This window comes from Furipterus horrens, unplaced genomic scaffold, assembly GCF_987537825.1.
Source record: "Furipterus horrens unplaced genomic scaffold, mFurHor1.1.pri manual_scaffold_7, whole genome shotgun sequence".
Lineage (NCBI taxonomy): Eukaryota > Metazoa > Chordata > Mammalia > Chiroptera > Furipteridae > Furipterus > Furipterus horrens.
In genome coordinates, this window is record NW_028327177.1 from 5,614,557 (window position 1) to 5,629,074 (window position 14,518).

Sequence of the window (14,518 nt, forward strand, 5' to 3'; positions counted from 1 at the left end):
TTTACTTCCTAGTCATAAAAAATGTACAACACTAACATTTACTCAAACTTTAGATTTTTTTGTTTCTTTGAAAGATCAAAACAGATTATCAAATCGTGGCTGTTTTGTTCACATTTTAAAATGTAACATAATCATTACAGAAAACTTCTGATCTGTAATATTTCTCTAAGAATAAATTAACTCTTCAGTTTCTATTATTAGAGTTAATAATAATCTACTTAAACAACTCAAATTATTCTACTCATGATTTTGATTGAATATGCGGTTAAAAATCATTTCCCATTATCACATACCTTAGCAATAAAAAAAATTGTGATCTTAATATTACTCAATTTGCACAAAACTTATTACTCCAGCTAACACTTTACGGAGCACATATTTCTGGGGCAATAAGCTACTTTGTATTAGGACCTCAACAACCTTATGGGACTGGGTACTATTATTAGTCTTAATTTCCTCTTGTGGAAGTGAGGATGGGAGAGGTTAACAACTCATACAAGAAACTATGCAGCTCACACTAAGGCCTGAGATGAGGACTAATACTCATTTATAAAGCCTATGCCATTATTACTATCTCTTTCCTCCTTATAAGATACTTTTAACTTTTCAAGAACCCAGTTAGAAATGTTCCGAATCACCATACAAAACCGGACACTGGTTTTCTGTTCCAAGCAAGTCTGTCATTACCACGAGGACATAAAGTCCCCAACATGACCAACCATGAGGACAGTCCTGAAAGTAACTCATTCTCTATACCCACTGTCTGTATTGGAACTGCTGAATAAAAGCGCTAATGACCGACACCCCTCGCCTCTGCCACCCCAAAATTAACCACAGCAAGGAGCTATGTTCTCAGGTATTTTAAAAGACCTTGGCCGACAGCTCCAGAATGTAAAGTGCCAAAGCTGCAGCAGCCCTGTCCCACACTCACCAAGGGACACGTCCGCCTGAACTCCCAGGACACTGAGAACTTCTAAAGGAAGATACTGAGGAAATCAGAAGTGTGCTTTAAATAAAAATCTTACTCTCTGTGCTACACTGCATTTCTTCTTTGTCATGTTTTAATTTTCACATGTTATTTCTAAATGTGTTATGTCACAGAAATATTGCTTGAGTCTGCTGTATGTATGACTTATAATAAAATACTTGAGAAACAATAAACATTATAAACTAAAACAGTAATGCTGCATTAATTAAAAGTTGCAAAAGCAATTTATATTAGCTCCATTAAAAAAAGATGAGCTGATTTGACATATCACTGAAAATCCATAAAGAAGTTAGGCCCTGGCTGGGTAGCTCAGTTGGTTAAAGCATTTTCCTGATGCTCCAAGGTTGCAGGTTCAATCCCCAGTCAGAGCACATAAAAGAAGCAACCTATGAATGTATAAATAAGTGAAACAAAATAAATTGATGTTTTTCCTCTCTTTAAAATTAAAAAAAAAAAAAATTAGGAATCATCCTGAAGCCTAGGTTAACCATACACTGATACTAATTGTTTTAAGCAATAACTAGACTGTCTGGCTTTATTGAGACCCCATGGTAATACAGAGCTTTATCATGGCTTCCTCTCCAGTCACTCCAAAAATCCTGACCACCTACTACCTGTGTTGTATAAGACACACGTGGGCCTCTGCTGCCATGAGGGCACTCTCTATGCACTTGATGAGACGATAACCAAGTAAAACAGAGGTGCCGCACCAATTGATCCATCCGCCAAATGCCTTGACAAGGTGAGAGCCACGTGCGTCACGAAGCCTTAGCACAGGGCCGGGTGTGCACACACGTGCAGTAGAGAGGTGCTGAATGCACAGTGCATGGATGAATATCCATGAAGCATTAGAAATAAGATGACAAAGAGGAAGTTGGCATTAAATATTCCAAAGGACTTTTATAAACAAGGGGCTCACAGGTAGGATAATTACCAAGGCAAACGGTATAAGCTGAGCACCAATAAAATTGATACATGACTCTCTCATGAGGGAAACTATTAGGAATCATTAGAAACTAAGCACTAAACCCCAGGCAGACAACTTAATTTGAAACTATCACAGCAACCATGTAGCTGCACCACAGCGTGACCGAGGTGTGCTGGGGAAGGCTGGGAGCGGTGTGTTCAAGGAGAAGTTGCTTTAATTGGGTTTATATACAGTCAGGGCGTTTCTTTTCCAAAAACCTCTCGTGGCTTTTTTTTTTTTTAAGGAAGCTCTTCACCTTTTTACCCTTTATACTTTGATCACTGGGTTTAAAAAAAAAAGCCTATGATATTAAAGCCCAGGGACGAGTCCCCGGATCGCGGTCTCTGATACCACGCCCCACTGAAAGGAGGCGCAGCTCCCGGAGGCAGGGCTGACTCCGGGCTGGGGGGCGGGGGCCTACACAGATGCAGAGGACAGCTTGCAGGGGCTCCCATGGCCAAGTCTGGGACAATCTGAGCACCAAAAGCATAATAAGAAGCACAGAATGAATTATGAAGCATGAAAATACAAATCCATGAGCTCACACAGATGACAGAGGAGTGCACGCGCTCCCACACCCACACACAGGAAGAAAGGGCCTTGCTCACAGCGGAGCGGAGTGCCACGTTCGAGAACCATGACTTTGCAACCATCACGGTGAAGACGGGCTCAGCTAAGAATTACGAAAAGTTGCTAAATCTAGGGGAGGTCTGGATGAGAGCAGAATTACCTGCTGGTCTAAAAGTATCTTCCCAGAGCCTGCTTATTATTTACAAGGGGAAAAACTGATACCGTACCACCAAGAAACAGAACAACACTTGGAGTGATCAAAATTAACATCACCCATGAGAGGCAAATGCACATTGTGTGACTTCTCTCCGTGCGATACTCGGGGAAGAACATTATCACTTACGTAGTATCCAGCCAGGAATGCATAACCTGGATTTAATCATGAGGGAACACCAGACTAACCCAAATGAGGAAATTAAAAAAGGGAGGGCTGTACTCTTAAAATAATGTTCCGGACTAAAGGAACTAAAGAACTCTTACAGCTAAGTGCAATACATAACCCTAGACTGGACCCAAGACCTAGAGTAAAACAAGCTGTAAAGGGCATTATTAGGTCAGATGAAAAAAACTAAAATATAAAATTTAATTAAAGAACTGCATCAATATTAAATTTGCTGATGTTGATAACTATAGTCTGGTTATGGAAGAAAACATCTTTATCTTCTGGAAAACTACTCTGTGGTAAAGAGCCATGATGTATATGACCCTACTATTCGGTGGTTTAGGGGGGAAAAATGTAGATACATGTATGTATGCATGCATCTATCCCTGAGTATAGCTTTATATAAGCATGCATATGTTACAGACATGCATGCATGCACACACGGAGAAATGAAGGGACACAGAAATAAATGATCACATAAATGGCGTAAAATATTAATTGGTGAATCTGGGCGAAGGATGTACAGTGGTCTGTGTCTTTTTCTTACGTTTGTTTTCTAAATACCAAGTTTTCAAGAGTCGAAGCTGCCATTCACCTGTGACAGACGCACAAGGGCCAAGCGCCTTTTGTGGGAGCTTTTTTAGTCCGTTTCCCGTAACGGCCTGGACACGCGAGGCGCACTCACCTATTGTTTGGATGACAGCGTTCTGCACGATCTTCTCGTCACTGTCCTTGGAGCTGCTGTTGAAGCCGGCACTGCCCACAGACCCCTCCTGGAGGTCACTCGCTTCCAGCTCCACGCTGAAGCGCAGGTGCTTCAGCAGCGTGTTGAAGACTTCCAGCACCGTGGGGCCTGCAAGGGAGCGGAGGTGAGCGGGGCCGCTCCCACCACGCGCACTGCAAGCCACTCTCAAGGTCAGCAGGCTCCTGGAGATGCTTGCAGTAGCCGGAAATCCTTACTAATTTATGAACAAACCAAAACGCTAAAAAAGTAAACGAGAAACACCTATATAAACTCTCCCAGTTATTCCAACACACCTTTACTGCCGTCCCTCAGCAGCTCACTGTCTGAATCCCTGTCCGACTCACACAAAGTGTGCATATGCATATAAAGATTACCAAATACTTTCCCCCTGTCCAGTCTTGTGCACTCAGAACAGTGTATACGAGAATAACACTTAACCTGCCGAGTCAGAATCCATAAAATTATGGTAATATCGCTCACTGTGGCACAGGAAGTTTATTTTGCATCTTTTGAGGCTGAAGAAGGAAGAATCTGCCGCAACTATTAGCCAGCCAGCCACACTCACACACTTCTTGGAACATACAGAGCCTAACACATGGACTCTCACACATAACAGACATCAGTAAGTGTGATGATTCAATTGATCACCTGTATTTTATTTCGTATTTCAAGTTGAATAATTTTCCAAGAGAGGCTTCCATTTCCTCTTTGAGATAAGTTACAAGATAGGTAATAAAAAGTCCCTATCCCAAATGCCTACTCTGATTTGATACTGAATGAATGTGCGAATTTATCAGTAGAATATTTCCACATTTTGATTCTGAAGCAAAAACATATAACCAGATTCTCCTCCTAACGTCAGCAATATTGTGAAGGACCCTTTCATTCTTAAAATCACGTGTAGGTGGCAAATCATGATCTCTCAGCTGTCCCCTTTCCTTATCCCCATAGTCAGTTAGTTGTCAAATCCTGCTGACTTGACGTGTCTCTCGCTGCCACCCAATGCCAATGTCGAGTCCCTTCCTGATGCCTGCCACAATGACAACCCCGTTATTCCTAAGGTGCCGTACTTTGTGCAGCCAAATGAATCACCCTAAAACACAAGTCTGAGAAGGATTACAGTAAATCTTTCAAGAGTGTCCATCACCTGCAGAACGACCTCCAGGCTCTGGCCACAACTTGAACTTCCCTGACTTCCTCTGCATGACCTTCACACATCATAACCACACAGGCTCCACACTCTTTTGCTCTTGCTAATCCACTGTCCCTCTCTTCTCTGAACCCTAGTTTTCTTACATGTGATCAAATCGAGCCTTTCATTACAGTATTAGGTGGAGTTGTTTAGCTCCAAATAAACTGCAAATTTCTTATATCTGTACCCTCCCAAATCTTTAGCATATAATTGGCATCAAAATTTTTTTATTAGAAAAAGGAAGAAAGGAGAGATTAGAAAAAAAAATGCTTAACTGTACACTAAGATGTTTAAGAGTAAGCATATGAAGCCAAAATTTCAAGAAAAATGACAGTACATTTAACAATGTTAGGAATATTTTCGCAGTTTTCCAACACCGCTGTGTCTGCTGTGAGGCGCTCTGTACTAGGTTGAAACAGTAATGTCTCCTGTTTTCTTTTTTGCTGGTACTCACCGATGGAACCTTTAGCAGCAATGGCGACAGCCTCTAACAGAACCTGAATAATGCCGGCTCGGACCCGCGGCGGGTCTTTCTTACGGGCATCAAGGTGCCCCAGAATCTCCTGGATCACGTGGTGAGAATACTGAGCCTAGAAGACAGAATAACACAAAGGTGGGTGAAAAGCTATGTGCACCCCAGCAGAATTCGCAAGGATGAGACAGCATGACCCTAAAACGTCCCGCTACAGGAGATGGCGACTATGCTATGGAACAATGTGTGGCCGTCAAAAATTATTCCTTTTAAGAATGAATAGGAATACTGGAAAACATTTATCATACCCTGAGTGAAAAACATAAACTGCAAAATACTGTGTTTAATAAAATTCAATCTGGTTTCTAAAAGTATAAAAGACTAGAATTACATACACCCGAATATTAATGCTGGCCATCTCTGGCAGAGGAAGTCATGAGAAATTTTTATTTTCTTTATATTTTTCTGTAATTTCAAAAAGAACATTTATATACTCTTACAGTCTGATAACAAACTGTTGTTAAAAAATAAACAGATACGACAGTACTTCTCTCCAACCCAAACTAGATAAATACTATTTCTTACTGGGAACACCAGTAAGGCGAAACAGTCAAAACGTCCACCTAATCAAGAGCCATTATCCAAATGAAAATCTTATCAATGTGTTTCTGATGAAATTTAAATCAAGAAAAGGAGAGATTTGCAATTTACAAAGGCAATTTTATGATATGTAAATAAATCTGATCAATCACAGTGAATGATATTGGGACCTCAGTCTAAAAAACCCCATAAATTCGGTGAACAGCACATCTAAGATATAAATCCTGGTATGACCTATAGTAAAAGCTGTACTCCTTCTTACTAGCTTATCTCCTTTAAATGAATGACGACTTCTTATGGCATTAAAAATGTACGTGGTGTCCCAACAGACCTAAGATCCCACTATAGTTAAGAGCTAACTGGGCCTGCTCTGGTTTTGCGGTAAACCGAGGTGGTCCCTGCAGTGTACAGGAGTGTCCCAGCACAGGGCACTGTAAAGTCTGGAGTCAATACATGAAATACAGCATAGCTAATACTCAGTAAATGGTAGCTGTTATTATCAGCTATGCTGCTGTAATAAATATCAATTCCAATACCAGTTTATCAGGGAACTATAAATACACAGTCATTGTATATAATAAATGTAGAATAACAGCACCATCATAAAATCATTTCATTCTTTTTTTTTTTTTCTTTTTTGGGTGGGGGTTGCTGACTCATTTATTAATTTATTTTGCTTTCATTCCTCCCCTCCCCCATTTCATTCTTTTTATTAGATATATTTCCATCTTGGCAAATAAAAACTATTAAGTGGTAAATAAAAATAAATGAGACAAATACACTAAGAACTAATTTTATATCCTACAGCAGTGATTATCAACCTTTTTCATCTCATGGCACATAAACTAATTAGTAAAATTCTGTGGCACACCAAAAAATATATTTTTTGCCAACCTGACAAAAAAATAGGTATGATTTTAATTCATTCACAGCGGATGGCGACTGTGTTGGCTGCTGTCATTTTTTATCTGACAATCTAAGGAAAGAGATCAATGCCCCTGACTAAACAGTCAGGTACCGCATGTTCCAAACATTCCCAGGGCACACCGGTTGAAAATTGCTGTCCTACAGCGTCCTATATCTTCGATGATATACTTATCAATATAGAATCAAAAGCACTTACCTGAATGGAATACATTATAATTTTAAAGCAGTGAACTGCAAATTCGTTAGGATCCCATAGTTTGTGATGATCCAAATGCCTGTAATTAACAGTGAGAAAATTTAATAATTTATTGTTATTACATTTTTTTCCCTCTAGAACCCGTGTCCATATGCAGAGATGAAAAGATTATCTAAAAGAAAGCCAATGTTCCAATTCCAGAAATATGATATGTATTTCCCCCAATTGCCAGTCTTTCATAAACACCAACACTAAAAGGCTGGAATATGTATTACATAAGACATAAACACCTAGAGGAGCTGGTCAGAAAGAAAAGCCACTCATCCCAAAGCCCACAAAGGGCAAGGCCAGGAAGGGGCAGCACACGGAGAAGGCAGCAGCGGCCCCACGCACAGCGTCAGGTCTTCAGTGGCCCATCATTACAATGGCTTTAAGGGCTGCACACCCAGGAGACCGGAGACCAAGCTTAGAGCCCACCCAGGGAAGGCAGCCTATCAGACCAGAAATCCTTACACCCATTCAGCACCCCCTAAAAGGGGGTGCCCTCAGTGAATGTGGGAGGATGCTCTGTTGTGGGAGCTGCCCATTCGCTGCCTGTGCTGGCCCTGGCCCTGAGGGGAGCCACGAAGAGACACGAGTCTGCACGCCCAGCACCCAGGCACCCACCTTGGTTTGAGAGTGCACACAATGTACGGCTCGAAACCTGAGGACAGGAATGAGTTATGAGTTCAGTGTGGTGCCTGGGGACACTGACCGGGCCTTCAGCAGAAGGGAAACAGCCTCCTGTGGAAGAGACACCACCGATCCAGGCCTCAGAGAATTCCCACAGATGGAGTTACAGTCAGCGTGGGCTCAAACCCCCAATTCACAGAACGCGCAAGGTAAAGAACCACTAAGAACGAGAGGCAGCAGGATCCAGTCCTGAGCACTAGAGCTATTATTGGAATTAATGGATTCAAATATTGAAATAAGTTTATTTTTATACTTAAACAGAGAAAAAGGGTGTTAAAATCTGAAAAACGAATAAAAGCCTACCGAAGATGACAGGCAGATCTGAAAAGTAACCAGCGACAACGTTCACATATGAAGACACGGGGCTGCCACCAGAAACACTACCGGAGGAAATGGCAAAGGAGGCATGAAGAATCAGTGACTACATCTAAAGAAATTCCCTAGCACGTGGCACAGGGAGGCAACGAACGAGGAGCAGTAAGGGAGTTTCAGAGACAGGAAGTACGAAGGGAGAAGGCCTAAGCAACACTTCGAATCAGAGCTCCAGGAGACCGAAGACGGAATGAGCACAAGCTGAATCTGAGGAGCCAATGACTAGGGATTTTGCTAATTAAAAACAACCAAAGACCGAGAAAAACCCCCATCTTCAGGTTTAGGAGCCCAGTAAAGACAAAGAGAAGACCAACAGCAGTCTAAGAGGAAAAACTCACTTCTAAAAGCAAGAGAACTAGATTCAAAAGCAACTCACTGGTAGCAAAGCGGTCACCTACAGACTGAACTATAAACACGTAAGGCCTGTGCAGTGCAGCCTAAACACCTTCCTCGTACTCCCCCCGCCCTTTAACTCCAGCCCCCACTCCAGCCCACGGCTGCAGCTAGTCCCTGCTCCTTGCTCAGAGGTCCACGCCGTCCTCTGCCCCTGCTCACGCGCCGCACCCTGCTCAAACCTACCTAACCCACCCCGGCCTATCTCTGAGAAACAAAAAACAAAACCCCCACCAATATCCCAAATTCAACTTGAATTCTGTGTTCTGAACCGCTATTGCAATTTTGGTCATAATCTATGTATATACTTAATTATAAATGCATGTCAATTAGCCATGAAATTTGTTAAGGGCCGTAACAGTTTTATTCATGTACATATTCCCCCAAATATCTGACACTTTCTTCACTTGCAGAGGACATTTGATATTTTTAAGTTAACTAAATAGCTAATTTATAATTAACTATTTAACATTAAATTAACTGACACATAATCAGGATTTAAGTTCATTACACTCTACATGGAATACAGCCCACTTTCAAGTTGAATTCAAGTACTCAAGTAGAGGTAATTGGGTAATTATTTTAGGAAAGCTCTGTAGACTTTTAAGGCTTTATAGGGTACCTCTCAAATAATATTTCATAAAAGTATTTAGATAAAAACTGAAATTCTTAAATCAGCATGTCTGGATACTAAAAAATATATCGGCCTTTCACTACATTTGACATCATTTTGATTATTTCTTAGTATAATTTTTATAAGGCCATTGAGTCTTTAAATTAATAATTGGGGGAGTGGGGGGTGAAATCACAGATCCTTTGGAAAATCTAATCATTCTCTGATGTTTAATATAATATTGTATTTTACATACTCTTATAACTAAAGCTCAACTTTGAACCCCAACATTTGCTCTAAATAAAGAATTGTAGATGTTACATCTAGACTACTTCATAAATGCTATAAAGTTATTATAGTCAGGAAGGGAAAAAGACAAGACAAATGATTATCAAAAGAAAGATCAGCGAAATGGTAGAAATTACACAGAATATGATTAGCAGCTCCATCACCAATGACTGAGTTAGAACACAATGCCTTGATAAGGTTGAAAGATACTGTCTATGTGGAGAAAGTCAAAGCTCACTAATGTGTCTTACCAACGGGACATTTACTATTTCGGCTCTGACTTCGTCACAAGCGTAAGAAGAAATTTACACAGAGAACTGAATGTGATCTTGGGGCAGTCCAGCCACAGCCGGACGGAAGCCAGGAAACAGAAGAAACTGACCACAGAAGTTAACAAAACAAGACCTACCACACGCAGATCTGTTTTAATATTCTGCATGTGCAGTTCAAGGTGCGTGTGCAGAAATCCACGGTAAGTGATGCCCGCGGCATCAGGCACGAGAGCGCACTTCATCTTTAAGGAGCGAAAGCCGGCGCCGCGGCGTCCGGCCCCGCCCGCACCGTCCCACACTGTCACCCCGTTCCCTTACCAAGGCCCTCGTGCAAGGAAAGGCCTGTCACAGTAGTCACAAAGCACCGCGGAAACACGGACTACTCACGCGAAAACGGGTCTCACGGCGTTATTCATGTTCCCAAAGGTCGCGCGACCCAGTAGCTCCCTGAAACAGTTCTCGGCCAGCACAGCGGGCTTCTCCTCTCTGTCAGCTGCCGGGGGAGACGGAGGGGGGCCTATGCGACTGGGGGGCGGGGGGAGATGACACATGAACGTGACTGCACGAAGCCTCACCCCAGTTCTCACAGGTAAGCAGGAGGGGTTTTCCTTCTCCAAACGGTAAAAGAACGTTTTCTTTTTATCCCAAAATAGCTTACAATGAGCAAGAAATAAACACAGTTTAACCCTTTCATTGAAAAAAAATGATAATGTAAATAGCTATTATTATTATTATTATTCTGGTTATTTCTAACTCCATGAAAAATCATGCTGGATCTCTAAAGAACAATGTAAGTTTAGCTAAAATTCCTATTCCTTACCCTTGCAACTTTAAGCAATATTAATTCAAATACCAATTTGGATATTCAATAATAACCAGCATGTAAAGTATAAAATTATTCTAAAACAAATAAAACCTTAAGTGTATGAGTACAATTCTGTGCTCTACTAAGCCTAATGTGATCACAAAAGATGAGTAATCGTTCAGAAAGGGCACATATTTAAACTCACTCGAGTTTACGGGGCTGCTGTTTATGTCACACTAAAGACAGAACTTGCCAGCTGGCCTTGGACATAAGTGCGTGTGACGTCTGTACAAAGCCAGTGCACCCTCGACCCTAAAGTCCTCATGCAATACCTGTCGACCTCCTCAATCTTCTGCATGTTGAACAGCAGCGATGGGACAATTTTGTCCATATGCTGGGGTTCCCATATTGTAGCCCGAAGTTCATCGTTAACTGTTTTGCGAACCACGCCTTGAATACCCCTGATTCCGGCGATTCGAATTCTATTAAAAAAAAAAATTGAGTCATGAAAAAAAGTTATTTAAACAAGTCTGCTTGTTCAGCTAACATAATGAGTCCCAAGTAAATACTGTTACCTCATAACACAAGTCTGAGAAATTAAAATTTCAATAATCTAAGATGAACAAAAAGATGAAGCAGCTCCAGAAGGGACTTACTTTCAATACTGTCTTTCTAAAGTCAGCATTCAATGTCTGAAATGACTATAAAATGTAGTAATACCCAGTCTAAATATAATTTCTAATAAGAGCATTTACTCAGAAGCATCGGGCTTTCCTTAAGAGGATGACAACAGTTTGGAGTAAGGAGCCAGGCTCGCTCCGCTGCCTGCCGGGCCGGCTCGTCTGGGAGGCCGAGCAAACACAGGGCATCCTCTCTGAAGCCCCTCAGTGCTGCTCAGACCTCCCGTGTCCCTTCCCCAGAGGCTCTCACCCCCTTGGCCCACCCCCAGGGAAGACTGGGATACTGAGCTCGTTCCTTCCGCGGTCTGACAAATGAGAAGGATCAAAACGGAGTGCGGGTGACCCCCGCCACATCCATGCATACATGCACATGCCTGTGCGTCCTGACAGACATTATCACGTGTATCTGTGACTTAGAACGCACCCCACAGTGAGACGATGCTGCCCCCCCACCCCACCCCCGTCTCAGCCCACAGCCCCAGCCTCCTCAAGCTCTCCCTCCCTCTCACACACGTGTGTAAGCTGCAGGGTCAAGAACCAGACAGGACAGCGCATGGGAGCCGGGGCACACTGGCGGCGGTCCCTCCGCCCCAAGGCGCGCTCCGGGCCAAACCTGAGCGCGGCTTCCTTCCCCGCCACCACCGCACACATCCATCGTGGGAGGGCGACTCACTCACCCAGCACCCTCTCCCGCCGCCTACGAGCAGAAAGCAGCTACGGGGAGGGGGCCCCAGCGCCTCCCAGCCTCCCAGCCCCGGGGGAGCCGGCGCGTGTTCGGGGGCGGCGCACGCAGACCAGCGGAGGCGACGGTAACAGTAATGAGCACCGAGCAGGCGAGGAAGCGCGTGGGCTGGGGAGCTGGGTCACTGCGCTGCTTCCTGGGCCATGGAAAGGGTGACAGGCTCCCCAGCTCCCACAAGCGGGCGGGCCCGATGCCACCACAGAGGTGTCTGCTTCGCACACCCGCGGCCACTCCTTGGGTGACAAGGTGGAGCAGACGGGATGACAGGAGGACGGTGGCTCATGCCTCCTGACGCAGTGGCCTAAGCAGAGCGGGCAGCGGGCGCTGTCCCCGTCCGGGGGAGGCAGGGACGACTTTGCTGCTGCAGATACACAGTGGGCAACCAGTTCAGACCCAGCGCCTGGCCGAGCCCATATATTCTCGCCATGACCTCAGAAATACTTTATGGTTTCCTTGTCAGTCACCTAGAGCAACTGTCTTACCTAAAGCATAGGACGCCTGTACAGTTTAAATAAGTTAATGCAGGCTGAGTGCTTATCCAACAAAGGGTTAAACAGACCAGCACACAGTAGGCCCTCAGTAGTTAGTCTGCTCACGCGGTAAGCGTTACGATGACGATAATGATTGTTATTTCTACCACAGCCGAAGGCTGCTCAAGAAATTACAGCTTAAGACTGTGATGCATGACTTCTCATGTGGGATCTGCTTCTGCAAGGCAAATATTTTAGGAAAACCTTAGCCGTGATCAGACCCATTTCCCATTTCTTCCACTGCACATGCCTACATGCCCCTGAGTTCTACACGACAGGGTTTTGCTAAAATTAAGGGATTGATACCCAGTATCTAAATCTAAAAGGGACTCTGAAAGGGAATATAAACATGGCTGAAGAAAACCAGGACATTTAGTTAATTAAGGCAAAGCAGGAAAAAAAAAAAAATCAAACCCTCAAGTGTGGCCAAGCATTTTAGGTCACTCATTTGTTTTACAGTGATTCAAATGGAATGTTGTAATTTTGGAATTTCAAATATCATATAATACCGGAAAGACCTAAAGTCAGGAACAGGTACTACAAGGTCTTTTATCTGTGTATAGAAAATTTAAAGTTTCTTTTTGTAAACAATAGTGAAAAATGTGACATGAAAATAGTTCTACCTTCCAAAGACGATTTCTTTCACTAGGGGGCGCTAAATACCTAAAATTAAGATAACTTACGTAATACGTATTTAAATTTCTTAAAATGCATCCTTTCATGAATTTTATGGATATCATCCACACTTTTCACCTACATTGGTTTATACATGGAACTCACCTCAACCCTAATTTGGGAAATGTGTATGTGCAGTTTATTAATCCTTATAATAGTGAAAAATATCTACATTCTGGATATGTTCTATATTTTAAAAGAAAGCAAAACTTGTAATCTTGAAAACACTGCCATTTTCTTTAGATAACCTTTATACTTTCTTGCCCCATTAACATTTTAATGTCAGCTCCTGAGAACAGGGAACAGTTTTATAAAGTAGTTTTTGATGTCCTTTGGGGGGGGGCGTGGGGGGATTTTAGTGGCACCTGGGAGAAACAGGATCTAAATTATTAAAAGATAGTTACAGTCATCATCACCATCTACGGCTTTACCCTCACAACAAAGGAAGAACATCAGGAGCCTAAATGACACTGAGGAAAATTTCTGTTAACAGCTTCTCACACAGAAGTTTTGATCAAAATCATGACATTAAAAAGGCAACAAATTCACAACTATCAATAACTGAATCTTAAAAACAAAAACTAAGCAAACAACCAGAACAGGAACAGAATCATAGGTATGGGGATCATTTGGAGGATTATCAGCTGGGAGGGGGAAGGGGAGAAATGGGGAAATGGTGCTGGGACTAAGAAGTATAATTGGCTGGTACGAAATAGACAGGGGGACGTTATGAACAGTATAGGAAATGCAGAAGCCAAAGAACTTACACACACGGCCCATGGGCATGAACCAATGAGATGGGGGAATTGCTGGAATGGGGAGGGGTACTGGGGAGAGGGGGGAAAAGGGGGAAAACTGGGACAACTGTCAGCATAATCAATAAAAATACTTTAAAAAAATACTTATTTGCAATGAGTTGAGAAACCACACTCAAATCTGCTCCTTGAGAAGCTGTATGTAAGGAACAGAGCACGTGTTTTCACCTTTCCCCCAGCAGTCGTTACGTGACAGACAGAAACACGGCATTCACCAGTAAACAGCTCCATGAACCCCGGAGTAAAACATTACCTACTCTGTTCGTGTTTCCGGATCACTGTGGCAGGAATGACACATGGCACTGAAGCGAGATACAAAGAAGTCGTAACGTCTGTGATAGGACGGCGTGTCTTCTTCAATATTTGCAAATTTGACAAACTAAAAAATATAAACAATATAAATGCGTTATCTTTTTGAAAGTGTGAACTAAACACACTCACTTTTATTCATTCCTTGTTACATTAGCAAAAAATATCCAACAAGCATATGAAATGTATTAAAATATCATGAACACCACATATATACAAAAACAATATTTTGACAATGAACTGTAGAAAACCA

General features: G+C 42.6%; 1 protein-coding gene across 1 annotated transcript in view; it reads right to left on the minus strand.

Annotated features, from left to right (window-relative positions):
• EFR3A (EFR3 homolog A) overlaps nucleotides 1-14,518 on the minus strand; it is a 65,304-nt gene that overhangs the window by 24,575 nt on the left and 26,211 nt on the right. The window contains exons 6-11 of the mRNA XM_090283352.1: nucleotides 14,214-14,335; nucleotides 10,847-10,996; nucleotides 10,097-10,234; nucleotides 7,040-7,118; nucleotides 5,299-5,434; nucleotides 3,593-3,760 (exon numbers count right to left, since the gene is read on the minus strand). Coding sequence (XP_090139478.1) covers nucleotides 3,593-3,760; nucleotides 5,299-5,434; nucleotides 7,040-7,118; nucleotides 10,097-10,234; nucleotides 10,847-10,996; nucleotides 14,214-14,335 — 793 coding nt within the window. The remainder of the gene's footprint in view (nucleotides 1-3,592; nucleotides 3,761-5,298; nucleotides 5,435-7,039; nucleotides 7,119-10,096; nucleotides 10,235-10,846; nucleotides 10,997-14,213; nucleotides 14,336-14,518) is intronic.